The following is a 27,819-nucleotide window of genomic DNA, read 5'->3' as shown; positions in this document are numbered from 1 at the left end:
GCCCTCTCTGCTGCTCATGGACTGCAGATACGCTTCAAACAGTATTTTACACTACAAGAGAGATTCACATAATCTCGAATATGAACTCCGATTAAGATTCAAAATAATCTTATGACCACAAAGTTCAAATCTGCGTTGTAATAAATGCATTATTACGCGATAAGACATTATAAACCGAAGAAGCTTCGCATATCAAATGAAATTTGAAGGGTGAACACCCTAAACTTTCTTGCGGTACTTCACGGTACGCGAACAGAACCGCGCTCAAATAGCGGTCCCAGTCTTTTCGTAGCATATGTTTTAGGGTACCATTAAATTTCTCTACCAGTCCATTGCACATCGGATGGTATGGGGTAGTGTTTAGCTGTTTGATGGATAACAGCCTACTTATTTCACCCATGAGGTCGGAGGTGAATTCGGCACCACAATCCGTAAGGATTTCTTCTGGCACCCCTACCTTACTGAAGATGTCAACCAATGCTTCAGCCACCCGTTTCGTTTCAATAGTTGGTAACACTACGGCTTCGGGATATCTGGTTGCGTAATCCACAAGAGTAAGAATATACCGGTTCTTCCTTTCGGTAACTGGTTGTATTGGGCCTACAATATCCACCCCCACTCTTTTAAACGGTGTATCTATTAATGACATATGTCCTAAGAGTACCCCTGTGACCCTTCCCTTACATACGGTTTTCTGGCATACGTCACAAGACCTACAGAACCGTGTGACATCGCCATTAACACCAGGCCAGTAGAATTCAGCGACTACTCTGCTGGTGGTCTTCGCCTTACCTAGGTGTCCTGCCATGCTAGACTCATGTGCCACCATAAGTACTTGAGATCTGGATCTCTGGGGTACGACCACTTCCCAATACCTCTTACCCTCCGGAGTGATAAACTTCCTGTGAATTAGCTCGTTCCTCCGAACGAATTTCGAGCTGCCCCCACCCTTGCAGTGTTTAATTGTGCCGGACGCGTTTTGATGGATGCGTCACGTTCTTGTTCTCGTTTGAATTCATCACGCGAAATTCAGGAGATCGATTCAGGCACTATTAAATTCTGAAACGCGTTTTTCTCTCGTCTGGTTCCGCTCACGTTTCGACTGCCTGGTATCCTGAAATCTGCCATGGTTGGAAGACGGGAACCTTCACCATTACCGATCGTCAGATCGTAAATAGGGTTTTCCATACAAAGGGCATCAACAGTTCCGGTTAGGAAAGGTGTTTCTACCGCGATCCTTGCTACGGGAATGCGACCGATCGTCTGATCGAGTAGTATACATGGGGACTCCCACCCAAGCATTTGGTTATCCTGCACGAGACTACGTTTGATCACTACACCCGTGCAACCAGTGTCACGTAATGCTACGACTTCTCGACCGTTCACGAAACCTCTCGCGGTTGGTACTCGCACTTTGGGGAAAAGACACGTGCCAAGTTTATGAATACCTGGTTCTACCTGCACAAGATTATCAGATACACCTTTATTCTGTATAGATACGGCTACCTTATGTATCGGTCCCTTTCTTTTAGGACATTTTGCTTGAACATGACCCTATTCCTTACACAAGTAACTTTGTATACCCTGACGACCTGTATCCCTAACTGACCTACTTGCCTCAGTTAATTTCACAAGCTCCTTAGGCATCGGTCTCGTAGACTGGAAACCAGACTTAAAATCTTTTGAAACCACGTCCTGGGTTCCCCCATGAGCCTCGACATAGAAAGCGGCTTGCTTAGCCATATTCTGTACGTTTGAGAAGACTTTCTCTTTCAGAAACTGACTTAGTTCCCGCCCAACTGTGTTCAACAATTGATCTCTGAGCAAGAAATCAGTCAACCCTTCAAACGTTTTCACCGCTTTGCCGCATTCAATCCACCGCTGAAAATAGTTCGCTATTCTAACGATGAACTGATCACAGGTTTCTCCCTTCTCGGGCTTGCTACACCTGAACTTTTTACGGAAACCCTGTATAGTCAGCTCGTACCTTTTAAGAAGTGCTCCCTCCAGGACGTCGTATTTGAACACACCGTCTCTAGGAAATCGCGAGTACACATCCAGCGCTTTACCTTTTAATAAAGCAATGAGATGCAGTGCCCAGTCATTTCGACTCCACTTCTGGTTCTCGGCATATCGCTCAAACCGATGAAGATAACCATCCATGTTATCTTTTTCATCGTCAAAGGGGGGGGGGGTAAATTGGGACCCTTTAATTTACTAGAGGCAGAATAGTGTTCTCCTTTTCTAGCTATTGCTAACTCTACCTTACGTTCATGATCTCGATGCCTTAATTTTTCTTCTATCTCCAAAGCTTCTAACCTTGCTTCTTTTTCTAACTCTATCTTCTCCATCTCAGCTCCCCTTTCCCATTCTATCCTTTCCTTTTCGGCCTGTTTTTCTAGTTCTATCTTTTCCTTCTCAGCTTCCTTTTTTCCCCTTTCTAATTGCCTTTCCAATTCCCACGCCTTTACCCTTTCATCCCTCTCCCGTGCTTGTTCTTCCTTAATAAATTCCCTTAAACTTTCTCCCTCATACCCAAGCTCTTTACCTAAAGCGACCAAGTTCTTAAGGGATGACATCATTAATAGCAATAAAACAAATCAAATTTTACAAAAGAAACTAACCTTATATTCATGATGAAGGCAAGCAAAACAAAATGAATATGTATTTATACTAGACCCACAGACCTAGAACAACTAAACAAAATAAACACCTACTTGAAGATCATCTTGTCAAGAAGGTCACAATCGAATATAAACAATAGGTGTAGACTTTCACAAACAATATGATGACGATTCACTTAATCCAAAGATGCCACTTCTGACACCATTGTCGCAGGATAGAAACCGAGTGGGTCTTTGGACTAAATGAATAAGACAAACACAATGTGAGAAAGATGGAAATTTATGAAATGAATTATTAATGAAAAATATTTGATGTAAAAATACAATGATTCTCTCACGCTGTCAACATACGATTTACTTAAATCACTCTATACAGCATTCACACATTGAAAATAAACCAAAAATATGAAATCAATATGAAGTACAGATCCAAGAAGCCTCATGGACTGCAGATACGCTTCAAACACTATTACACTACAAGAGAGATTCACATAATCTCGAATATGAAGTCCGATGAACAGAACTAAGATTCAAAATAATCTTATGAACATAAAAATGCAATTGGAACAATAATTACGCGATAAGACATTACAAACCGAATAAGCTTCGCATATCAAAGAAATGTAAATTTAACACTTACCCCAATGCATTGGCGTATTAACCATTAAGCAGACTAAGCACGTGCTTAGGGCACCAAGGCCAAAGGGGGCACCACAAAGTTGAGAAAAGGGCGGGAAAAAAAAAGAATGAAGATTTGTAAAAAAAATAATTGATAAAACTAGTGCAAATTGATCATAATATTCTGTTTCTTGATCATGGTGCACCCTAGGGTTATCTTCCCAGGTGTACGTGGAAAGGAGGGGGGCACCAAGATTTGTCAGTGCTTAGGGCACCAGTGAGCCTTAATCCGCCCCTGCCTCTATGGCTGGAGAACAATCGAGAGTGTACACTCTTGATGTAATCCAAAACTACCAGTGTCGATTTAGAAATCGATCTTACTTAAATCCATAGGAGAGTCAACAAAAGTCAGGGTAAAATACCCATGCATATCATGTTATTAATGTCCCTTGGTCGCAAGTAATTTCTGGCGAGATGCATGTTAAGACAGTCGCTTACCTGGAAAAACACTTATTCACCCTAGATAACGTTGTACGCACGTACAACGAGAAATAGTCAAATAGTTCTAAGGCAAAACCAAGTTATGTTTTGCCTAATTCTGTGACAACGGGGAACAATTTGTATTTTTTTTATATAAAAAAAACTGTTAAGACCATGTTGCATTTAACGTGGTCTCCTGTGTTGGTTATATTTTTATTTCTCTCGAAATCATTCATCAATCAAAATATTTTGCCAAATTGACACCAATTGAAAGACTGTCATAATATTTTTGTTATTGGGTTATTGGGTTAGACGCAGTCTAGACGTCGCCGTTGCAAGATAAAGTAATGGTAATGTTCCCTTGTGGCATGGTTGATTGTTCATTGTTATTTTCAACTTATTTTACCACTGTTTGGGGAAGAAATACTTTTGACCTTCTGACCAAAGGAAAAAATAAAAAAATAAGCACTCCATAACCAATAAAATAATACATAGTGTTATTTGAGCTCATTTAATTTCTTCCTGACTGTATTATTTTAGGTGCTGTGAACATTTCCCAAGATGCCAGCCAGTTATGCGGATCTTTTGTCTTTTGTAAAGTGACATGTCCAGGAACTGCTCAATTCTCAGTTTCATCTTCTTTTTGGTCTTCGCAGTTTGGAAGATAAAATGATGTGAAGTTGTTAGAAATATTAAGTGTAGTAAGACATACCATGCTGCTTGCAAGTAATGAAAAATATTGAAATTTAACTAGATATAGGCCATGTGTGGAGAGGATAAAGAAGTAACCGAGTTCAGCAACACTTCTGAAGATTAGAAACATCGTTAAAAAGAGTACATTAAGAAATGAAATAAAGAAAACAGACATCAAAATGAAAATGTGAAAACCTGGAAAAAGGAAAACAGCGGTTATACACAAATCACACTATAAAAATGGTTTGTATGTATCTTTATTCACCACAAACTGTGTTTCTGAGAAATGGTTGTATATTGACCTGGTAAAGCTGACGACATCTTTGCGTTGTATCGTAAACTTAGTTGAATTCAAATTTAGACATGTATCCACATCAAACACGTGAATTAATTGCATGTCACTCTCTACAACTTGGGTCATCTTCCCATCAATGTTAATGCTTACATCAATGTCATTATCACAGAATAGAATCTGCAAATAATGTTTTCCATAAACATTGCAGTACATTTTGTTTGATACGTGAACTAGGCAAATCAACATTTGAATTAGTTTAAATTTTTTTAAAATTTTATTTTTATTTATTTATTTTATTTATATAGCGAATTAACAGTATCCACAGGCGAATAGGTAAACATATCAAACTCGTTAGAACAAAGAGTAACAGAGTGGAGAGAGGTAAGGGAACCAGACTATTCCACAATCGGCTTTGTCGGTAGACTGGGTATCTAATCTATTTTACTTTCATTGGCAACAAATACTGAGAGAAAGTAAAGCCGTCTTTCTCTGACGTCATAATATCGTCTGTACTACTGGTAACAAGTCAACCGATTCTCATCCGCCAAGATGGAAACTTTATTAACGTTCGATCTAAATTATGAGTTATGTGAATGAAAATCAAATAAATGTAGAAAACACCGCAGTCACTGCGATCGAACACCTGAGGCGCTTCAGAGACATCATACTTTGCAGGGGAGAAGGTAATAATTTAAGCATTGCAGTAGCATCAATGTGAAATTGGTGGTATTCCGCAATACAGTACTGCATGTAGTACAACTCGCATATCATGTACGCGCTCTGAGTCGCTTTTTGCAGTAATTGGTGTAATTTTGGAGAATCTGATTACATATACGTCTAAATTGGGTTTATTCAGTTTATTTCGCTCCTTGTGCATAAAAATTACACTGAATATTATTGTATAAATTTCTGGAGAAATGCTAAACGCAAATTCATTGATGACATACATTTTTAGACGCAACCACCGGTTTCTGTCGCGCGCTATGATGTAACAGGGAGAGCGCTTGCTGTTGGGAAGAACTTGTACTATAAATTTAAAAAAACCACGACTGTGTCGTCATTTATAAACAAAGCTTGGGAAAACACCGACAGGAAATATACTCAGTACGGCACACAAGCATATTAAGTTGGAGGTAACTAAGTAACTTCGTATACATCTCATGTATGGTATGTCCAGTGCCGGCGCCAGACCCGGCCAGACTATCTGGCGCCCTAAGCAAGGTTAGATTCTGGCACCCCCCCCCCCCGAAATATCAGTTTCAGAATTTATAAACGATACATTTTATTTTTAAAATGCGCCCCCTTGAAATCAGCGCCCTAGGTGGCTGCCTAGTTTGCCTATATGGTAGCGCCGGCCCTGGGTATGTCGTATCTTATATTTCAATTCGTGCATAATACCTATTTTTCCCATACAAATATCTTCTTTCATACACTCAAACGACAGAAAGGTGGCAGTCAGGTTATATTTATTTTAGTTAAATTTTGCATTATTGTTACTCAGTTATATCTGGTTCATCTCAATATCTGCTCCAGAAACTTCAAAAAGTTCAAAACACACCTGCTCGGATCATACTTATAGTACCATGATCAGAGCACACCTCCTTGCTGCTCTGTACCCTACGCTGGCTATCCATTCGATCCAGAATCAAACATAAAATTTGTTCTCTGTGCTACGTTTTACTGTTGGACTCTAGTCCAACATACCTATCCGACCTCACCCTTGTGTACACACCAGCAAGATACTTACGCTCCTCTTCTGACAATAGTATACTCATTATTCCCACTATGAAAACAAAGTCATATGGACAGTGTTCTTTTGCATACCAGGGCCCAGCTACGTGGAATGAATTGCCCACTGAACTTAGACACAAAGACACAGTGATCACATTCAAGAGGGCTCTCAAAACACACTTATTTCGATTGCAAGAACAAACTTAAAGACCTAATAATGTTTCCTACCTGAAATATTCTCAGCATGTTTTTTTATTTTTTTAAGTTTTTCTAATTTCATGTTGTTTGTTTTTGTAATAATATTATTATATGTTTTTTTTATCTTATAGGTGTTGTCTAATGTTGGAAAGGGCTTAGAGCTTCTGAAGATTATTAGCTATACAAAGTCCTCATTATTATTATTATTATTATTATTGTCCTAATATTTAACCAAACTTTTTTGAGAAATGTTAGCTATGCACTATTTGTTTACAAAATAAAAACATCAATGTCCCTAGTCAGGTTCACAGTGATCTTGATTTTGGACAACATCAAGTCCAAAATACAATTATGCATAATCTGTAATCATAGAGAAAAACTAACAAATACAAATTAAATATATAACAATTTACATGTTCACCAATCACTAACTTTTAGACCCGTGATACATGGAACTCTGATTTAAATAGGGACTACTTCACTGCTTTGATTTTGCAGACGTACAGGGAATTTTCACTGTGTATGTCACACACATACACACACACACACACACACACACACACAGAAAGAGGGAGAGAAAGCACATTTTTAGGTAAATTATGTTTTCTCTGAGAATCCTTAATCACATTGCATTAGGAATGGTAGCCTACTACTTCTTGAATCCAGTCCTACTAAAAGATGAAAATCATCTTCTTCTGTATATATCAATAGACAGATGGCAATAACTCTTGGCCATTAACTCCCCTTGGCACCACCAGGTGTCACTAGTTTTTAGCTGAGTGAAATACTAATGAGGATGTTCACATGGTGGTGTGGTTGGGAGGGTTTTTAAATAATGCAATTGGGTAATGGTAAATATTTTTGGAGTAATATAATTTACTTAAAAAGTTTCTTTCTCCTTTGATTACATTTTTCCAATCACAATACATTAGGAGAATAAGTAATATGAGGATGAGATGCAGAGCATCTGACCTCTACCTTGGGTATCCTTCAGGGGAAGGATCACTGTATCCTCATGTGAATGATAACCCATTCACCTAATTAGATAGCAACAACTTGGGGTCACTTGACCTGTGACCCTAACAAATGGCTAAGAAGATAAATATAGAAATCTTCTTACCTACATAGTTTCACTGGCAAATCCATTGAAGCTAACAGGCTATTATGATTGATTTATTTGGGTCTAGTGGCCATGTGTCCTGTCATCTACTTGATTCAAAGTTTGCCTCTGTGAGCACTAAATCTCTGAGATGATGATCAAGAATGGTTGACTCTGCTTGCCAGCCAACAGCTTCTATTATATCTTGGATCAAAACGTTGCACTTGCACACAAGACTCAGAGATGGCTTGAAGCTTCTGAGCAGTAATCTTTGTCACATCGGAAGGAAGAGGCGTTTGCATGTGCCACTACTGGTTTCTGTGCATTTCATGTAATACTTGATAGCATGAACAGGATCTTGTATGGCTGCTTTCTCAACCTGTCTAATGGAAAAAAGTGAGCTAGAGATGACTCTCTGTTTGCTGACAGTAGTAACTGTTTTTGGGTTACAAAGAATGGTTGTGTCAAGAGACCCATTAAACCATCTGATCTGAACTGAAGAGAGGTTGGGTCAACATAAAGGGCATACAGCTTGCTTAACCAGCATTCAGAAGTTAAAGCTATCAATAAAAAGGCAGCCAGCTCAGGGATTGAGGCACACAGAGGGATGATGTAAGCCTTCAGATTGGAGGGCTTTCTTGCTCTCAACATTCTCTCGACAATCAAAGGATTGAATACTTTGTCTGACAAGGTTGCCTGAATACAGGCCAAGCATGTAGAAGAAGAGGAGGGTTGGGGTAAAAAAAAGACCACCAGTGTCCTATGGCCATTTTGAATTTTGCACTAGATGTGGCTGTTACCAAATACTGGTAAGTGTCTAAAGTGTGCAGCAAAATTGAACATTTGAATGAATAGGTGATATCAGACCCACATATTGTCCATCATTATCAACACAGATTTGAGGGGTTGATTTATCAGACTACACTGATGCTGGAATGATCGAACAGGAGGAAGTTGCACTAGATTCCAGTTGATTAAAAATTCCATGTCCAGATGGACAACAATTCTGGGATGGAAGAAGGGCTGACTTTTCCCAAGTCACTAGAAAGCCTAGATGATCTAAAAAGGAAATCATTCCTGCCTCAGGGTAGAACAGAACTTACCAAATGTTTCTGGAGGATATCATCCAGGTACGCTGCTGTTGTTGTAGATGACGTCATTTTGAACAAGGTGCCAATGTAATCCATAATCTCAGTAAAAGCCCAAGGGCTAATGTTAAGGCCAAAATGAGAACTTTGAACTGACAAACTGTGTTGCAGTAAGCAAAAAGATGGAGAATAAGTTTGTGACACAGAGTGGATAGGGATGTAAAAGTATGCTTTGGTCGTATTGAGACTGATGGCATGCTTGTTCCATCAGATGGAGAGGAGGATTGAAGTCACCATGTTCATCTTGAATTGGTTGGCATTCAGAAAAAGAAACAGCCTTGAATAACACCCTGGGGATTGTGATCTTTTCACAATATCCACCGACTTTTTACAAAGTTTTCTGTTTCTTTTTTGGTGAGTGACCATATCTCCTATTGTAGAAAGGCATTCTTCTTCTTGTGATCTGACAGTGCCTCTGTGGAGAGGGGAGATGAAGAGAGGGGAGGGGATTGTTATTAACAAAACCTAAAGCCCTTCCAAATTACCTGGCTTCCCCCTACCTCCTTTCTGAGGAGATAGGGAGATCCAGTGAGCTCAAAATTAAGTTCAACCACCTATGCACAATTGCTCCTAGGAATCAATGTTGGTGCACATGTGACTGAGAAGATCCATTGTCCTGAGGCTGCTTAACATCCCTTCACTCTGGCAGGGTCTGAATGGTTCCAAACACCTATGTGGGTTGAGCGGAAAGGTGGATGGGCAGTTCCTGAGCTGTCTGCCTCTAAACTTTCTCCATTTTTTCTCCAAAGTAACAATGGACCTAACTGGGTCATCCAGAAAGGGAGGGTATGACAAGGTTTGAGAGACGTGGCTCGCACACGTGACACATCATAACAGGAGTAAATTGGCTGAACCCGTCAAAGCCTGGCCATGGTATAGTAAGCAGCCCTGTTCAGTGACTCTGTCAGTCCTGGCCATCGCCTTCATAACATGGTGATTGCTGGGTGTCACAATTGAGTCTAAAAGGTGCCGATGCATAGAGACTTACACACACTGCCACAATGAGATGGAGTTGGCTAGGCCATGTTCTCAATGAATGCCATGCTCTGACCTCAGACATGCAGGGGGCTTCCTTCACTTACTCTCTCTTTCCTTCCCTTCAATGCTAAATGCACTATGGCTTTGAATGTGCATTTCATGTATTTAGTAAATATTTATCCTGATATGATTTAAGAAGAGAATAAAGTATATGTTGGCAAATCATTATGTGACTAACTAGTTAAAAGCATAAATTAGTAAATCATTATGTGACTAACTAGCTAATACGGTAGCCCAGACTTCCTCCCACCACGTATTACAGATGCTGCATATCATAGACAGTGTAGACTTCCATGCTCTGAAGTTGCATAAATAGCATTTAAATGACATTTTGCTGAAACGACACAAGAAGATCAAGCAAAGCAGAATTTAGTTATATATCAGGCTATTAACTTGCTAATATAAATATATTCCCCATTACTAAGGAAGGAATAAAAATCATTCTTCAAAAATAATGTAATTTTAATTGTTTTTACATTAATTAGTAATATAAATATTTAGATTGGCACAGAAGTTTTCACAAATCATGTTTCTTTAAAACTACATGTATATATCTTTTTCACTTCAGTGATTTTATTTATTAATTTGACTTGCATGTTATTACTTAATACATGTGTGTGTGTGTGTATATATATATATATATATATATATATATATATATATATATATATATAATATTTTTTTTCATTTATTTGTTTACAGATGGAACTTGTTGCTGTAGTTGTACTGGATGCAAGTTTAAGAAGCCACAAAAGTCCAAAAGTAAGATAATTCATAAGAATTATAGAATGACTTAAAGATGATTGATATACAGCACTTCATCACCACAAGGCACCCTCATTATAACACAGTTCATGTTATATGCTAGTACAGTCATTTAATTTTTTTTTTAATTATAGGGCAGTTTAATTATATGGTGGTATTAAATGCTGATACAAATTTCTTAAAACTATAGTGTTTACCTTTAAACATGTTTTTATTATAACCTTTGGTAACATGTTATTGTAAAGAAAATATGGCAGCTTGTTAACTATTGTAGATCCTTGAAAAGCAGCTCATTTGTACGTTCGGTTTCAGTATAATTTTTTTTATTATGTTACAGTAAGAAATGTTATTATGACAGTGTTAGTGATGTTTTATTGAAACTCAAAGATATATTCAACAAAGACATTTTTTACAAACTAAATCATGAAGTAAATGATGATCAACAGATAAAACAAAGTTGAGTGAAGTATGAAATGTACATTATAATAGCTGTCAGCATAATGGGTGGACAAGGAAATGTTTGAGTTTCTCATCATTTCAGTTGAATAGCTTCATTTTAGTTAATAGTTGGACAGTACCGTATTATATACAATGGAACCTCATTAATATGGACACCTTCATTTTTAGTGTATGTGTTTCCAGTTTAATAAGTTTTCCTGATAATTGAATCATTTTTATTTTATAATGTCATCATATTGTATACAATATGTACATGTATTTGCTAGCTGCACATATATATTCGATAATGTTGAAATAAATTAATGGATCTATTGATTTTGTTACACTTTATTACAAAATGCACTTATGCATAAATAAGTTTAAACAATTACTGGCAAATCTTTTTTATGCTGGCTGGTATCTTGAATCGTGATTGAATTGTTGTCAAAGATCATAGGAGATTCATTTCCGATTATATTTAAAAAGCTGCTTTCAGGAAATGTGTGTGAAGTTTGATAAATTTTCTCTTATTTTCAAAGTTTGCCTCATGAGAATGTTGGACGTTCTTACCATACAATGTCTGCAAGTACCTCATCAATATTGTCCAGTATTATTTTTGGTGAACGGTGTTTTTTCAACAGTTTTTTCTTTGTGTACATTTAAAATAGAGTTACTCTCAAAAAATACTTCAACGTGTACCTAGTCTGGCTTGTACGTTTTATTGCAGAACCAGGTTACAGACAAAATCATGCTATTGCTGGAGAAAATAATTTTGCAGGAGGCAGCAAACGGGGTAAGGATGTTAGGGAAAGATATAACAGAATCATCACAGTAAAAGAAAATGAGGAGCCCAGAAGGAGGAGAGATGGGGAAAATGAGGAGAGCAGTGGCCATTCCAATGAAAAGAGATCTAAAGGAAGAGTTTCAAGGAGAGATAAACATGAGAAGAAGAAAGCTGAAGGGAATGTGGAGAAGGTAAAAGAAAAGAGACTCTTTGGAGAAGTTGCTGGGATGGACAAGCATGAGGAGGAAAAATCCAGGACTTCTGTTCTCAAGAGTGTGGAAAAAGAAGATGAAGGAAATCCAGCAGATCTTGATATAGAGGCAGTCCCAGAGAAGAAGGCTTCTTCTGATTTCAGGAGTGAACTTAACACCATTAATGAATCTGATATGCATGAGAGAAAATCAAGGAAAGCCATGAGCAAGACTCAGCTTGAGGATGAAAATGAAGACAAGGTGAGCACAGTGAAATCACAAGTGCAGGATATTGATGGTAGGAAGAAGCAAAGGGATGAAAATGAGAAAAAATGTAGAGATAGGAAAGATAGAACATCATCTCAAGTAGATAATATGCAGAAAATGGTCATTAAAGGAAAATCAAAATTGTAATAGAATATTGAAGAGCAAAGGGATGACAGAGAGAAAATTTGTAAAGGGAAAGAAATAACATTAGATGTAGATGATAAACAGTACATAGATATCCAAGAAAAATCAGAAATTCAAGGCATTCTAGATATTAAAAAGCAAAGAGGTCATAGAGAGAGAAAGCAGTTGAGAAGGAAAGAAAATGAAACCTTTAAAGCAGATCATGGGCAAATCAAATACATCAAAAAGCAAACTCAGTTATGGATGATGTGGTTTTCAACAAAAATCAAATAGAGATGAATCATGGGGAAATAAAATAAAGAGAATCTTTAGCAGACCATTTGGATTCAAACAATGGAGAAAACATTAAGGTCCTAAAAAGTGGGAAAGCTAATATAGATATTGTTTCTTTTCAGGAGGGAACATCTAGAAGACACAGCTCAGAAAAGGAGATCAATAGTAATAAAGATGAGGAACAGACTATAGAAGATCCTAAGGGTCAGATAATGGAAATAATCAGCAGAAAAGTTGGAAATGAAAATGAGGAAAGGGAAAGAGGAGAACCATCCAAAAGGAACGAACCTTCAAAAGAGTTTGAAGATGCAAAAGAATCTCTGATTGACAATGAAGCAAGATTGCAGGCTAAAAACAATGTTGATGTTTTGTCTGATCAAGAAAGTCCAGTTGTTTCTAAACAAGAAGAATCTGGTGTAGCTGACATCCATGAAGAGGAGCAAAGAGAAACAAGTAGCAAGATCAAGAAAAAATTAAATTGTACCAATGTGGACCAAGAACTTGAGAAACTTCTTAAAGATGAAGCCTATGCACTGGTCCATGATGTCATTAGCCGAGTCTTGACAGATAAAATGCTGATGAGCAGTTGGCATCAGCTAAAAGCGAATAAATCTTCAGAAAGTGTTGAGATTCCATCAGTTGGCAAAGCTGAATATGAGAGGAGTAAAGATGAGGCTAACAATGCTGAGCTAAAAGGAGATCAAGCCAGAAAGGAGTCCCTTGAAGCAGCTGAAGTGCCTGGCCAGGATCCAACCTTTGAGATAAAATCTAAAGAAGGAGATCTGGGTGAACAAAATGAAAAAGCTGCAGACAAGCCATCAGAATCAGATGTTTCCTCAGTGGATGTGATTCACCTTTCTAATGAAACCTTAAGCATGATGGCTGGTTTAGGTCCTGTCCCAGTTAAAACAGTGAATGCAAGTCCCACCATCAAGAAGAGAAAGAGTGTCACCTTTGATACCAACATCACCAAGATACATTTATTTGCACCATATAATTCGGAATACAGCTCATACCAGGTTAATTTAATATTTGTATTTTCTGTTCTGCCTGTATAAACATATCACAAGACCTGTTATTATTTAAAATGCATTATAAGCATTGTTTCAGTCAGAACTGTGTATTTTTATTTTCATTAGCAAAAAAGAATCTTTCTTCTCTCAGCATAATTTATATTAAGGCTGTTGCTTGATGTTCTAAAATAACTAACCCAGAGCACATATATTATATATTGAGTTTTGGCAACAAAGGTTATAAAGATCATATGCTTATGAAGGTTTGTTGTGTTCTAAACAGTGAATGCAAAGCTCAGGGATGTAGAACAGGCTCAGTGCGCTCTCCTGCATGCTGTAAGAGGTAATGGAGGTAGGAGCCACAGTGGCTTAGTGGCTCGTGTGCTGGACTCCCACCCAAAATGTTACCAAGGTGTGTTTGTAGACAAGGCACTTACTCCTTCAGTACTAAATAACCTGCTTACGTTGTTATGTTGTAAAACATCAAACCAAACTATAAAGTGCCTAAATATAAGTTTCAGGATACAAAGAAGACCCAAGTAGAAATATGTCCATACATATGGATGCCTCTGCTATTATGATTTGTAAAAATATGAAAGTACAGAAATCAGCAGCCATCCACTCAACAAGGTCTTGATGCAGATTTAAACCTGTATGGTATTGAATGGTAGCATTTGAACACTGGATGTCTACTGCCTGCCCGAGTGTTTTGCCTGAATTAGCATTAAAGTTTTCATACTGTTTTCACTCAGATTGTAAATAGCAGAACATTGTAATATTGATACTAGTTCGACAATATGAAGGCACACTTAATATGATCAGATTTGAAGTTTTGAAAATGAGTTTAACTTTTATGCTCATGTTGACAGTTTCACCTTTGAAGTGCTGAAACCGTGAGCTTTTTCTCATTTCCACTTAAAACGGGGGTAGAAGACAGTTTTTCTTGTTATTTCCAGTGGAATCCAAGTATGTCTGATTATAGAGATGTTCCTATTGACATTTGCCAAGATATGTAATAGAGATTGTTTAGGATTGGCTTTCAAGCCTATACGTGAGCTAGATGGGTGAAAATTGAACTTTCATTTTTTATTGGATCCATTACATTTTCATGCTTGCCTCATTTTAGCCCAAATCTCAAAGTTACCCAATTTTTTAACAAAGGTTCATCTTCCCATGTGCAGTTTGATCAGGTCTGCTTTAAATCTTATGGGTGGAAGTCTGAAATCCAGACACCCCATTCTTGCACCTGCAGATTTCTTCAGCTAAGAAAATTGGGCCTCAAAACTACATTTTTTTTCTTCTTCAGATATATTTTTTAGTGTGGAGAATGTCTGTGTTACTTGACATCATTGTGAAACTAGATCCTCCTTTTTGTCTCTAATACCACCTACATGGGTCTATTGTGAACCTTCTTGACATTGCAAGCCAAAATTACATCTCTCAGTTTAATGAGTTATAGATTCAAGCTTTAAGAATAAATGTTCAAGTTAAGATACTGTTAAGATTTGTATAATTTGTGTTGACATTATAAACTGTTTCTTACCTCATATTTATTGAATAAAAAATTCTTTTTTCACAGGAAAACCGAACATGGAGGAAATTTCCAGGTAAGACTCATATCACATGTACATTTCAAATTAGACTTCATGTTAAAAGTTTTGATTTCAACACCTTTTAGGAAACTGGATATGTACCTGTGTATTGTTACTTAAATCTACATTTCACCACTATCATAATGTTTTACAGTCATCTTGCCTTGAAGGTAACCTTTGTGAAGCAGTCACCTGTCTTACAAAATAACATCCACAGGAACCACAGTCTGATCAAAATTGAGATCTCCAACAGAGATTGGAAAGACACAAATACAACATTAAGTTTTGCTGACCATTCATTCAACATTTAACTTAGGCTTTAAATATTTTAAAAAGTAGAAAATGCCATTTAGAACATGACATTTCTAATGATGACTCCCTAATTCAAGATGAAATCCTTATCTGATAGGTTACTAAAAATAAGTAGACCTGGAATTACAAAGGTCACCAGAGAGTGATTCTTTACTAGTACCTGTCAGATCTACTAATTTTACTTGGCTCTTGATTATATTCAGATTGCAAAAACCCATATGCCAATTGTTGCAAAAATGATCCTGTGTTAAGCAATCATCTGTTTTTGTGGCCACTTCTTTCCTCTGCAGAGGTGACTTCTGAAGACAGGATTTACTATATTTACATAGGACACTAGAGCTTTATTAAAGTAAAGCCAAATAAGAATCCATGTGACATGTTAGTTTAAGTGATTTTTATTACAAAACATGTACATGAAAAGCTTTAACCAGACTTAAAAATTTGATGTTGAAGAAAAGCTGATTTGTAGTTTACGGTATGGGGTGATAAGTTCAAGGGAAGAGGCAAGCAAACAATACATATGCAAAAGTATGATACAATATGGTCAGTCAGTAATGACACTTTGTCATAAATATGATTTTTAGGATATACATTTTATTAACAAACCACTCACTGATCTTGGCATTTTTTTCAAAGAAAAGTATATAGATTTAAAACATAAAAAGGATCATTTCATTTGAAATATTTTATATTTTGTAAATCAAACAGATGGGCAGGATGACTTTATGATGAACAGCAACATCTCTGTGAATGAAAGTCAGCCTGTTGAAAACCTTCCATTTGATACAACCCACACAGAGACTCTCAGCCACCTTGCTGGTACAGCACCAGTGTTTAAGCCAGTTGATATTGCCACCAGCAAGCAGGACATACACTATCAGGTAGAGCAGTAATTTGCAGGAATTCTTTTATATATATATATATATATATATATATATATATATATATATATATATATATATATATATATGTGTAGATGGCAAAGTATCAAGTAAAACAGCAGTTTAGACAAATGGTTTTAATAAGTGATAAAGGCTGTATTTTGTTACATAAAGATTGTGTCATGACAGTGCATATAATGGTAATAAAAATATACCACAATAATTCATCAAAATTAAACAGGCTTTTAATGATGTGAAATCATAGTATGATCAGTTACCATCAGCATAGAACTACATTGAAGTGATGTAAATTAAATAGCCATCCTAAACTTTTATTGATCTGTAAGGTCCATGGACATATCTACATATACTTCAGTGATATACTGAGGGTAGTGATAAAGAAGACAATGATACACTGAAGGTCTTCATAGTGAGGGACCTGTACCTATCAGTTGAACAATTAACAGTGCTCTTGTTACTTTCAGGCCATTTTAGAAATCACACAAAAATTAGTCAGCCTGTTGAATCAGAATGGCTGGAAGCGAGCTCAGAGTGTTGTCAGCAAGGCATTGGAGCCTGTGAATAAAGATAAAGGTCTGCACAAAAACAAACTGGACATGGTTTTTCATGAAGATGAGGATGATCAAAAAGGCTATGAGTATGAGGAGGAGGAGCAGAAGGAGGAGGAAGAGAAGGCTGACTATAACACATCATCTGGTAACAAAGGTAAAATTATTGACCTTATGGTACTATGAGTTCCAGAGCTATTGGCCCCATACTGTAGCTAAAACCTGCCCAAAATCCTTGAAGTGTAGCACAATTCATTAGGATTATCTACATTATAATTGGCAGCTAATTAAATTACCTAATTATGAAGTTGAAGTTATATTGAGATGAAAGTGATTGCAAAATAACTGTATTGCAACCTCATCTGTCCCCAAAATATGGAAAACTGCAAAAGTAACTCCTATTCACAAATCTGGTTCTAAGGATGATGCTGATAACTACCGACCAATTTCAATACTACCAAACTTGTCAAAATTGATTGAAAAACATGTCCATGACTCATTCATGTCATATTTAACCAAACACTTGCTGTTACACCCTAATCAATCAGGCTTTAGACAGAACCATTCCTGTGAGACTGCCTTGATCTCCCTAACTGATAAATGGCTTCAAGCACTTGACCAAGGTAGAATAATAGGAACTGTATTTGTAGATTTCAGGAAAGCTTTTGACATGGTGGATCATGAAATCCTTTTGAAGAAACTGAAAATCTACCAGTGTGATGAAAGAACAATTAGATGGTTTACTTCATACTTAAATGAGAGAACACAACATGTTTACATAAATAATGTTCCGTCTGAACCTGAAACAATTAGATATGGAGTACCACAAGGCTCAATTCTAGGTCCACTACTATTCATTTTATTTATTAATGACCTACCACTTTTACTAAGAGACTCAATATCATCTACAGATCTCTATGCAGATGACACAACATTGTCAGACATCCAAAACACAAAGCATGAGCTCGAAATTTCTTTACAGAATGCACTAAACAAACTGGAAAACTGGTGCACATATAATGGCATGGTGGTAAATACTGGTAAAACTAAAATATTACTTATCTCAACACGGCAAAGAAGGACAAATCTTGATAGTGATGAACTATGTCTGACATGGAAGGATACAAATCTGCAAATAGTCTGTCATGATAGGCTACTTGGTGTTCTGGTAGATAATAACCTATCATGGACTGAACATATCAAACATACCAGTAAAAAAGTCAATTCAAGTTTATGGCTTCTCAGTAGGATAAGACATTTTCTCCCTGAAAGGCACAGGAAACTATTTTATAACAGTTACATACAACCCTATTTGGACTACTGTAGTACAGTATGGGGTAATTCAAATGATAAAAACATAGCAAAGCTGGCACATCTTCAAAAAAGAGCATTTGGGCTAATATCAATCCAGAAAGAAAGCAAGGAAAGTTTAGCTGGTAGGTTAAAAATATTACCTATTAAAGACCAAATCTGTTTGAGAAAAGCCAAATTAATGTACAGGATATCTCAGAATAGTGCTCCTGAATATTTACAATCACTATTCCAGTATAGGCTACCTGGTAATACTCCCCACCTGCGATCCATGTCTACCAAACAGTATAAAATTCCCAAACCAAATAAGGAGTTATTTAAAAACAGTTTCCAATACTCTGGAACTCTGCTCTGGAATAGTATTCCAGCTGAGATTAGAAATGCCCACTCTATTTCCTTCTTCCAAACCCAATATATTCAGTGGCTTCAGAGATGCAGCTTAAATAAATAAATTCCTTTGTATGAGGGCCTCAAGGTAGATTAGTTTTTAGCTAATTGTGTTACCCTCTTTAAATAAGGTCATTATTATTATTTATTATTATGTAATAGTCTGTAGGCCATCACAAAATATATAACACATTAACTGATTCATTATTTAAATTTTAAAAAGATACCCTACCAAATTTCCTATGTAGTAGTGGATATGATTATGCAGAATTCCCAGCTACAACATTTCAGTCCTGAGAAGTTTATTCCCAAGTAATCAGTTTGGTATGCCCATGATGTATTTATGGAGTGGATATAAAATATTACCCGTTTCTTTTCATCATGAATTTTGTTTGCACTCTGTAACTTTTAACATACTGCATGAACAGAAGCACAATTTGGACATGATGCGTTATGTTTGAAAGACCAAGGGCAAGTTTGATTGTCATTTTTTTCTGACAGAATTTGTAATGGAGTTTTGACAGTTCTAGAATTAGAATTTTTCTATTTAGTTCCATTTTATTAGAGAGACATTTGTTAAATATGGATACATTTCTAGTTTTCCAAATACAATAGGTCTAGGCCACATACCCTTTCACCCAAGAATGATCATTCTTCTACTTCTGCTGTGTATGCACTGTGCAGCACACTAGACTTGAACAGTGCAAGTTTTAAATAAAAAAGAGATAAAGAACCAAGTACAATATGCATATACATGAACAGAAAATAAATATGTGCTTTAAAAATGCAAAGAATAAATAAAGAATAACATGACAAGAAAATATAGAATAAACAATAAAAAATAAAATGTTACAAAGAAATTAAGAAAATAGTAAGTCTTCAGTCTGTGTTTTGAAATAGTAATTTTTATATTTCTTGATATTTGACTGCACTAGAGTTAAAATAAAATTCATTTTTGTTTATTCTAATCAGGTTCCAGCAAATATCCTGGGGATGAAAACCTCCATATAAGAGGCTCTGCTGTTGGTCAGGATGATGATAATGTTACCATCCCATCAGGTCACAGTGACCCGATTTGGCCCAAGGAACTAGGAGATTCTGAGATGACCACTGGTCAATCAGGTTCCATTCAGGCGGCAAGTTCTGTGCAGTATCCCAGCTCTCCAAAATCCAGAGAACCATATGATGGCACAGTGCCTGTTAGGAATACAACTCTGCCATTGGATAATGATCAGGATGACCAGCTGGGAATGTATAAGGGATCCACTACTTTGAAAGAAGATGCACAACAGAGGTATATATTGGGGTATAATCAGACAGCATGCAGTTCATAATTTATTTTTAACAAGTTTTGCCCCAATATTTAAACCTTATTATAGTCCTTCTGTCTTTTAGAGCTGAATGTTTAATTGATGAATCTATTTAACCTAATATTTTTTTTATTGCATGATATTTCTTCTTTAAGTTTATTCAAAGTTTTTTTTAAATAAATGTTTACAAATATTATAGACTAGAAGTGTGTAATATATAAATATTTATTAGGGTTTCAATAGCAGCTGTTACATGTTTATCCTGGATGTCACATTTCAAATCTCCAAAGCTGTAATATCGACAAAATAAAACACAGAGAATGTGCAACATTAGAGGTGGCTGTCATTGTAACACGACCTTCAGTTGAAGACTATTTAAGAATGCATTATGTGAAACTCAGACATATAAGAAACACTTGCTCTTGATATAATTTCAGTATCAATTGTGAATGCTACCTGTTTACAATTATAATTGCATTAAAAGTGAAATCACCTGAGAACGCCCACATGCTCCATTTGTCTTTTACATATGTTAATAACTGGATACATTTCCTCTTGAATGATTAAATAAAAGCATGATACTACTCACGATGAAAAGAAGTCTTTAAAATGAATATATTTGTACTTAACTATTAGGAATGGTCCTTCATTTATACTTTTATTAGTTTATATAATGTAAACGTGTAATAACTCAAATGTCAATCACTCAGATACTCATCATCACTCAGATGACTCTAGTCTATGACACTGTAACACATTCTGATATCTGCTAACACATTGTAACACATACTCATATCAGCTAACACATTGTAACACTTTCTCATGTCTGCTAACACATTGTAACATATTCTCATGTCTGTGACCATGGAAAACTCAAACTATTGTAAACTTTGACCCCAGAAGTTTAATCAACAGTGCTTTGACTTGTCCATCTACTCATATAAGATGAATTTTTATGGTAGCAGTAGTAGATAAGACATATATGATACAAGTATGTTACTTTGATTTAAAAATCACTAGATATATGCCAGAGCTGGTAGTAGAAATAGACCCAGCCACCAAGTAACCCAAGCTGCTGTCAAATACTTTTAATATCATCACCATATATTGTGCTAATTTCAGAGAAACAGATGAGGGCCAAGATGGGAGGGAACTCTGGAGAACCAATCTGCCTCCCCCTCTTCCCAAACCTGACCTGCTTGCCCCAAACCCTTTCCCAAGAAGAGGGAACAGCCTCCCTGTTGTTAGAGGACCACCCCTTCAGACCCCCATGCAAGCTACAACAATATCAGATCTTGGCAGAATCAAGGGAAAGTCCATCAGCTTGAGTAAAACTCCAATTTCAGATATCAGCCATGACCTTGCAAAGGAGAGTGCCAGAATTCCTACAACCATACCAAGCATAAACAGACCATTTGATCCAATACAGGGTAGGAAACTGGGTAAAGCTCATGATGTACTTTTCCAGCCTGCTAGCCTACCTCCATTGAAGAACAATTTCAAAGAAATATTGGCTCCAATTAATGGGAGATCACCAAGTCCTGTTCTGCATGATGTCTTGTTAAGAGGAAACGTGCCTCATTCCTACCCAGTCCCAAAAGCACCACCACTGCCTCGCCAGGCTTGGTCTGAGAGAAGTGTGATACACGAAGTTGAAGTTGGTGCCTGGGGTATTGATGATCGCACCATGACACCAGATGAGGAGTTGCCATATATCCATTATCCACATCCTCCTCCCACTCCATCACCTAAGATTCATCAGCCACATCCACCCTCCACACCTGTCACATCAACCTCATCTGCATCACATCTTAGAAGGAGATATAAACTCAGAGCTCCTAATGTTCCTGGCTTTCATGATTGAAATTTGTATAAATACATTTCTTGCAGTTTTATTGTCTATGTGTGTGCAATTGTTTTTATAAAAATGTATCTATAATGTTCATTGTGGCCTCTTTAGTTAAAAATGTATTTTTAAAACATTTCTTGCAGATGTATTTTTTTCATGAACAATTTTTAAATATTTTACAACTTTTTTTTCTTTAAACATTCAGAAAGTTTCAAGAAAATGGCTATTTATCATTTGGGATCAGATTTTGACTCATTGGGTTTCACAGTGGTTTTTGACAGATTCCATGTTTTTGCAAAGAATTATAACATCAAACAAATTTAAATATAGATAACTTTGGATTTTTTAAAGCTATGTCAGTAGCTGTGTTTGGGACCAATTACGCTTTTGATTCCAATGAATTGAATGTATTCTAATTTCATTCAGCTGTGGAGATATTTTTCATTATTCTTGAAAAAGAGCTCAGTGGATAGTTCATGCTTTAATCATAACTTGTATAAAAATTTATAAAACTTTAATGTCTCAAATGCATGTTTCTTTAGGTATGAAATTTTCAGTTGGTCAAACATTTATTGATTTTAGTACAGAAACATACAAATGTGTATGGGAAGAACTTAATTTTCCCTTCTTGTCGGTCAATTTCTCACAAATATATAATAATTTTAAAAAATCACTTATTTCTAAGACAGGTATCTCCTTACCAGGTACCTTCCCATCCAAACAACTGGCACACATTTGTTTCTAAAATATACCAACATTAATTTCTTATCTGTAACACCAATGAGTTTTCCCAGAAAAATGAAAATACATCCTTTTAAAAACAGATCTTTGACATGTTTCAGCATCATAATTCTTTGTGTATTTTTTTGTTTATGGTTTGTCATTTGATAATCATGTTATCATATTTTTTTTATAATTATGCAACGAAGTTTTTGATTTCAGTCATCAGTTATGCAGATACTGTGCTTTATGAGGATGGAACATATACATTAGAGAAATCTGTCTGAAATATTATCAGGATGAAGAATTTTTTTTAAAGGTCAGGTGGCTGAAATTTTAAAATGAATCGTGTTGTGCTTGTGTTGAGGGAGCTGAGTACAAAGCTGCTCAGAGGTTGAGTATTAATGTATGTAGGAATGAGAGGTGATCCAGTATCATGTTGTATTGCAGTTCTATGGACAGTCAATTGTTGAAACCGATATTACTAAATAGAGCCATTGTGCAGAGTTACAGTGGGTGATTTAGATGATTTGCAGGCCATAACTCAATAAAATGACAATGTAGAATGCTGAAAATTACTAACATTTGAGGTCATACCAAAAGAGAAATGTACATCAGATTTTGTTGAAATCCAATAATAGTGAAGAGAGTAATTTTGCAGAAATAAAAGTAGGAACAGACATAATAATGGAAGGAAAAGATAAAGCACCCTCCTAAAACAGGCTAGCAACAATACTACATCTATTAGTATAAATAGTACTTTATTTTATTCTGGTATTGTTGTAAGTATTCTTGGGTATTATTTTTAAAAAAATACCTAATGATAGTATGTAATACTATTTACCAGTGCTTTCAATTCTGAAAGCTGCTGATGTGATTTGTGGAGTTAATACCAGAATATGAGTTTACTAAATTATCTTTCCTTCCATCAATATGCACTTTCTTGCCAAGCAATAGAATGGATGTAATAATGCCTGCTATGTCTTACTTGTGATACATTCAGGATCTACTGCCTGCCATCACTTGCAAGGTAATACATTTGAGGTAAAACCAGCAGCACTCGTGTCAAACTTGGTAGATGTACTGCATGTCATGGCTTACTGGGCAATAACTAACATTGTAAGTAAAACTGCCAGACACTGGATGTAATACTGCCTGCTATGGCTACATTGGTGATACAGTAGAAGATGTACTAACTACTGTGTCTTTCTGGGCAATGCCTACCACCTCTTACAGGGCAATACATTAACTTTAAAACTGCCTGCCTTGCCATGCTTGGTTGATATATTAGATTACTCCTAGCCATCTCTTGTAGGCAGTACATCAGAATTAAACTTCAAAGCAGATTTATTCAAATTCAGAAACACTAAATACATTTATTATGCAGAATCACAGAGAGTAATGTGGACAATTGGCAGCTGTCACTCCATAAAATGATAGAGTATGCTAAAAATCACAGTCATTTAAGGCCTTGGCAATAGAGCTGCACTGCAGATTTTTTTAAAACAAACAAAAAATCCAATAGTACTTAAAATAGTAATTGTGCAGAAACAAAAGTGGAACAGACATGTATCAATGAAAGTAGAGATAAAACACCCTCCTAAAACAGGCTAGCTTAAAAACATCAAGGTCTATTTGGATTAAGAGTACTTTTTTTGGTTCTGGTATTATTAAAAATATATAAATTTCTTTAAAAAATATATAATGATAGTAGATAATACTATTTACCAGTGCGTTCAACCCAGAAAGCTGCTGATGTGATTTATGAAATTCATACCAGAACACCAGTTTACTAAAGTATGTGTCAAACTGTCCTACTTTTGTTTGGCACAGTTACTTTTTTAATTATTATTAGATTTCAAGCATTATTTGGCTGAGTTAAAAATGTCTAAATTATGCATATAATTTTTTGTGTGCACATTTATATTATTATTATTTGAATTTCGAACAAGATTTTATGTACTGCCTATTTTAGATGAGTTCAGTTTTAAGTGTTCTTTGTCATAATTTTTTACCCCAAATTATGTAAATCAATCTTTTATTTCTACACAATATTGGGCTCTTCTTCATGGATTTCAGCTTAATTTGATCTACAGTTTCAGAATGACAACATCTCAAATGAGGTTACTAGTTATCAATGTTTTTGCAAAGTTATTGACCCAAATTTTTGGATTATCTCCCCTTTTGTTTCTACACACCAACTCTTTTGTGATCATTATTGAATTTCAACCATATTCAGTGTGCAGTCATCATTTTGGTAGAATTATGACATCTGATTGTCAATATCAAGTGGGTTTTATGTCACTCAGTATAATGACTATTTATTATCATGAGATTTAAACCAAATTGGGTGTGCAACTTCAATTGAAACCTCACTGTTTACTTGTCAGTTTTTAAAATTTTCTTTTAGCAACACTACAGCCTGAACACTGAAGACTCCAACCCTTATTTCCACAAGATAACTTTTATTGGACTTTTCAGATGAGTTCAGGTTTTAAGTCTTTTTGGTAGAGCTCTGGCCTCAGTTTTCTTCATACACACAGTTTAATTTCCTTGCCTAATTCCATTTTTTAAAATGCATGATTTCAGTCAAATTTGGTATGTTGGCAAATTCTCATCCACTGGTTTCCAAACTGTGAGAGACATGAATTGCATGTTCTAATACAAGTAATAAGATCTTACCCAGATTATTATAGCTTTTGGTATTTATCATCTAGCAAATTTACTTTGCTGTTTGAATCAGGATGTTGAATTTAATATTGATTCACTAATATTGGGAAAAGTAGAAGTTGCTATTTACATTTAACAAATGTGCAAAATGTTTGTCACTAACAATACTGAAAGATGAAATTTTACAATTAGTATTGCTCATATCTTTTGTATGTTGATACTCTTCTTAATCTTATTGGTAATGGTTAATTCTATTTGAACTGTTATTTAGCTTTTAGACCAAATCTATTGTCATTAGGGGTGTTAATACTTGTGGATAAAATAATTTTAGTGTTATGCACAAGACACTGGTAGACATTGTATCAGCAGTTGCCGATTGATGATTGAAAATAATGGTATTGTATTTAAAACCTGCACAATGGTTCCCCTCCCCACATATGTATTCATTAAAGTAGTGCTCTCAAGAAGCAAAATTAGGCATATAAGTACTGGTGGTACGTTGGTTTTCTTCTGAATTTGTCCATTTTCACTAGAGGTTGAGATAACTTGGGAACAATATCAAGACTAGCATATTTTTGATGGAAAGAGAGTGTACCATTTATTGAATCATTTATTCCTACACCTTTATTTTATATGCATGTTTATCATTTTATAAGAACCACTTGTTTTCCAGATTTTGTGTTAGTAACTAGATTTATCATCTTTAAGCTCTGACTTAATGGTTAAAAAGGCTGTGATATGCTAATTGAAAATAATCTTGTATAGAACTTTTATATGCCAGATGTGTTCAAAGCTATATTTGTATTGTGTGGAAGATTATAATTATTTCTTTTATTTGAAAGAGTCAAGGTGGAAATGTTTGGATTTACGTGAAAGAGTTCTAAAAATTATAATAAAAAACTTTTTTTCATTATTAAGGCCTATTGTCATTCTCATTTTTTCATTTTTCACATTGTCATTTTGATTTACTTAATTCATCTGTATATGTGGAATCAGTATTTCAATAAACTTTTGCCTACATTACTTTTCTTGTATTTCATTTAATAGAATATTTTGTATATCTATCATGTTTGCATGCCATCATGTCCATGCAAATGGAAGGAGGCTTAAAAATAATTGAAATAAAAGGACCAGACATAGTAGACTGAAAGCATTAAAATTAGCTTTTTGTGTTGCTATTTTTCATTCGAGCAAAGCCAAGATACTTTTTTCTTTTTCATTCCACCAGCTGGAAGTGATGATCAAGAAAACTAAATTTTCAGTACAAACATGAATTTTCTCCTCACCAGGTTCAGAAGCTCTAAAGCTGCAAATTGGAAATGACTCATAATTACCATAGGTATTGAATATAAGTAGGCTTGGATAAAAATATGGAGAATTATTTTCTCTCTTTTGCTGATTTAATTGTTGACATATGTTGCAGAACTGATACTAAACTCCACTTGTGCTTCAGGTATTATCTGTTGACATTCCCTTGCTCTAGGCTATCTAAGGATAGAACTTTTGGGATGAGGACTGGCATTGTTCATTTAATAAGATCTTTCTGTCAGGTCAAGGCCAGAAATGGAATGCAAACACATTCAGAGCATTTGTATTGAACTGAATGTTAATGGTAGGAAATGGGGAATTTTGGTCTAAATAGAGCACCATCTTTGTCCGACCCCATTTTTTAATGGGAACCCAAGTGAAACTTTAGACAAATCTCTCTTCAGTTGTGACCAAATAGTAGCAATAGGTGATCATAATTATGATCTGCATAATATTAAAAAATATTAAATCTTTCAAACAAATTTAGTGACATGTTTGTTCTAAATAATCTTGTTAAAGACCAAAAAGCAACTTTTAATGATGTTATACTTACCAAAGTCCCAAACTATTTTTAAAAGAGTTAGTTTTAACTGTTGTTTGAATGACTAGTATAGTTTAGTTTGTACTTTATTTGGGGAGGATGTGAACCCTAACAAGATAGCAAATTACATTTCATAAGAGAACTTTGATTAATAATCATATTGTTTATGGTATAATTAGGGCTCTGTTTCATGTGAATTTTGATGATGTACATGACACATACACACTAGCTGCTTGTCTTTGAATCAGTGAGGAATATGCTCAAGCTAAGCAAAGGTTTTCTAAGAAAGACCCTTCCCCATACAAGATCAGCTCATCTTGCAAAGCTATTTTTAAGAAGAGAATGTTCAATTGTTTTATAAAATGTATAAATAACCAACTGGGAAAATTATAAAATCAGTGGAAGAAAGTAAGAAATCTAATGAGGAGTAATATTAAAATTACATTTATTTTATTGATGCCATTAGGGGATGAAGTCAAAAGACTAGTCTTCAGATATTGATCTTTTTCTTTCCAAAGAAAGGCTCATGATAACACATCTATTTTAACAAATGAAGCAAAATTGTATCTG

General features: G+C 35.6%; 1 protein-coding gene across 1 annotated transcript; it reads left to right on the top strand.

Moving 5' to 3' along the window:
* The first annotated feature begins 5,261 nt into the window (after positions 1-5,261).
* On the top strand, positions 5,262-26,420 carry LOC149780251 (uncharacterized). The gene is made up of 9 exons (XM_089937059.1): positions 5,262-5,393; positions 10,627-10,686; positions 11,855-12,363; positions 12,909-13,805; positions 15,379-15,406; positions 16,412-16,584; positions 17,070-17,310; positions 19,824-20,145; positions 21,284-26,420. The coding sequence occupies exons 1-9, from the start codon at positions 5,291-5,293 to the stop codon at positions 22,023-22,025; spliced, it is 3,075 nt and encodes a 1,024-aa protein (XP_089793185.1). The 5' UTR covers positions 5,262-5,290; the 3' UTR covers positions 22,026-26,420.
* Positions 26,421-27,819: the final 1,399 nt, after the last annotated feature.

Source organism: Sinohyriopsis cumingii, chromosome 16 (genome assembly GCF_028554795.1).
Source record: "Sinohyriopsis cumingii isolate HCF-2022 chromosome 16, ASM2855479v2, whole genome shotgun sequence".
Taxonomy (NCBI): domain Eukaryota; kingdom Metazoa; phylum Mollusca; class Bivalvia; order Unionida; family Unionidae; genus Sinohyriopsis; species Sinohyriopsis cumingii.
The sequence above is the reverse complement of the archived record's forward strand: the minus strand, read 5'-3'. Positions and strand labels throughout refer to the sequence as shown.

Excerpts from the sequence above, each read along its gene's own strand:
- LOC149780251 (XM_089937059.1), top strand. The coding sequence starts at position 5,291 with ATGAGTTATGTGAATGAAAATCAAATAAATGTAGAAAACACCGCAGTC. Across the intron at positions 12,364-12,908 it reads AGGATGAAAATGAAGACAAG|GAGGGAACATCTAGAAGACA; the intron begins GTGAGCACAGTG and ends GTTTCTTTTCAG. Across the intron at positions 17,311-19,823 it reads CACATCATCTGGTAACAAAG|GTTCCAGCAAATATCCTGGG; the intron begins GTAAAATTATTG and ends TATTCTAATCAG.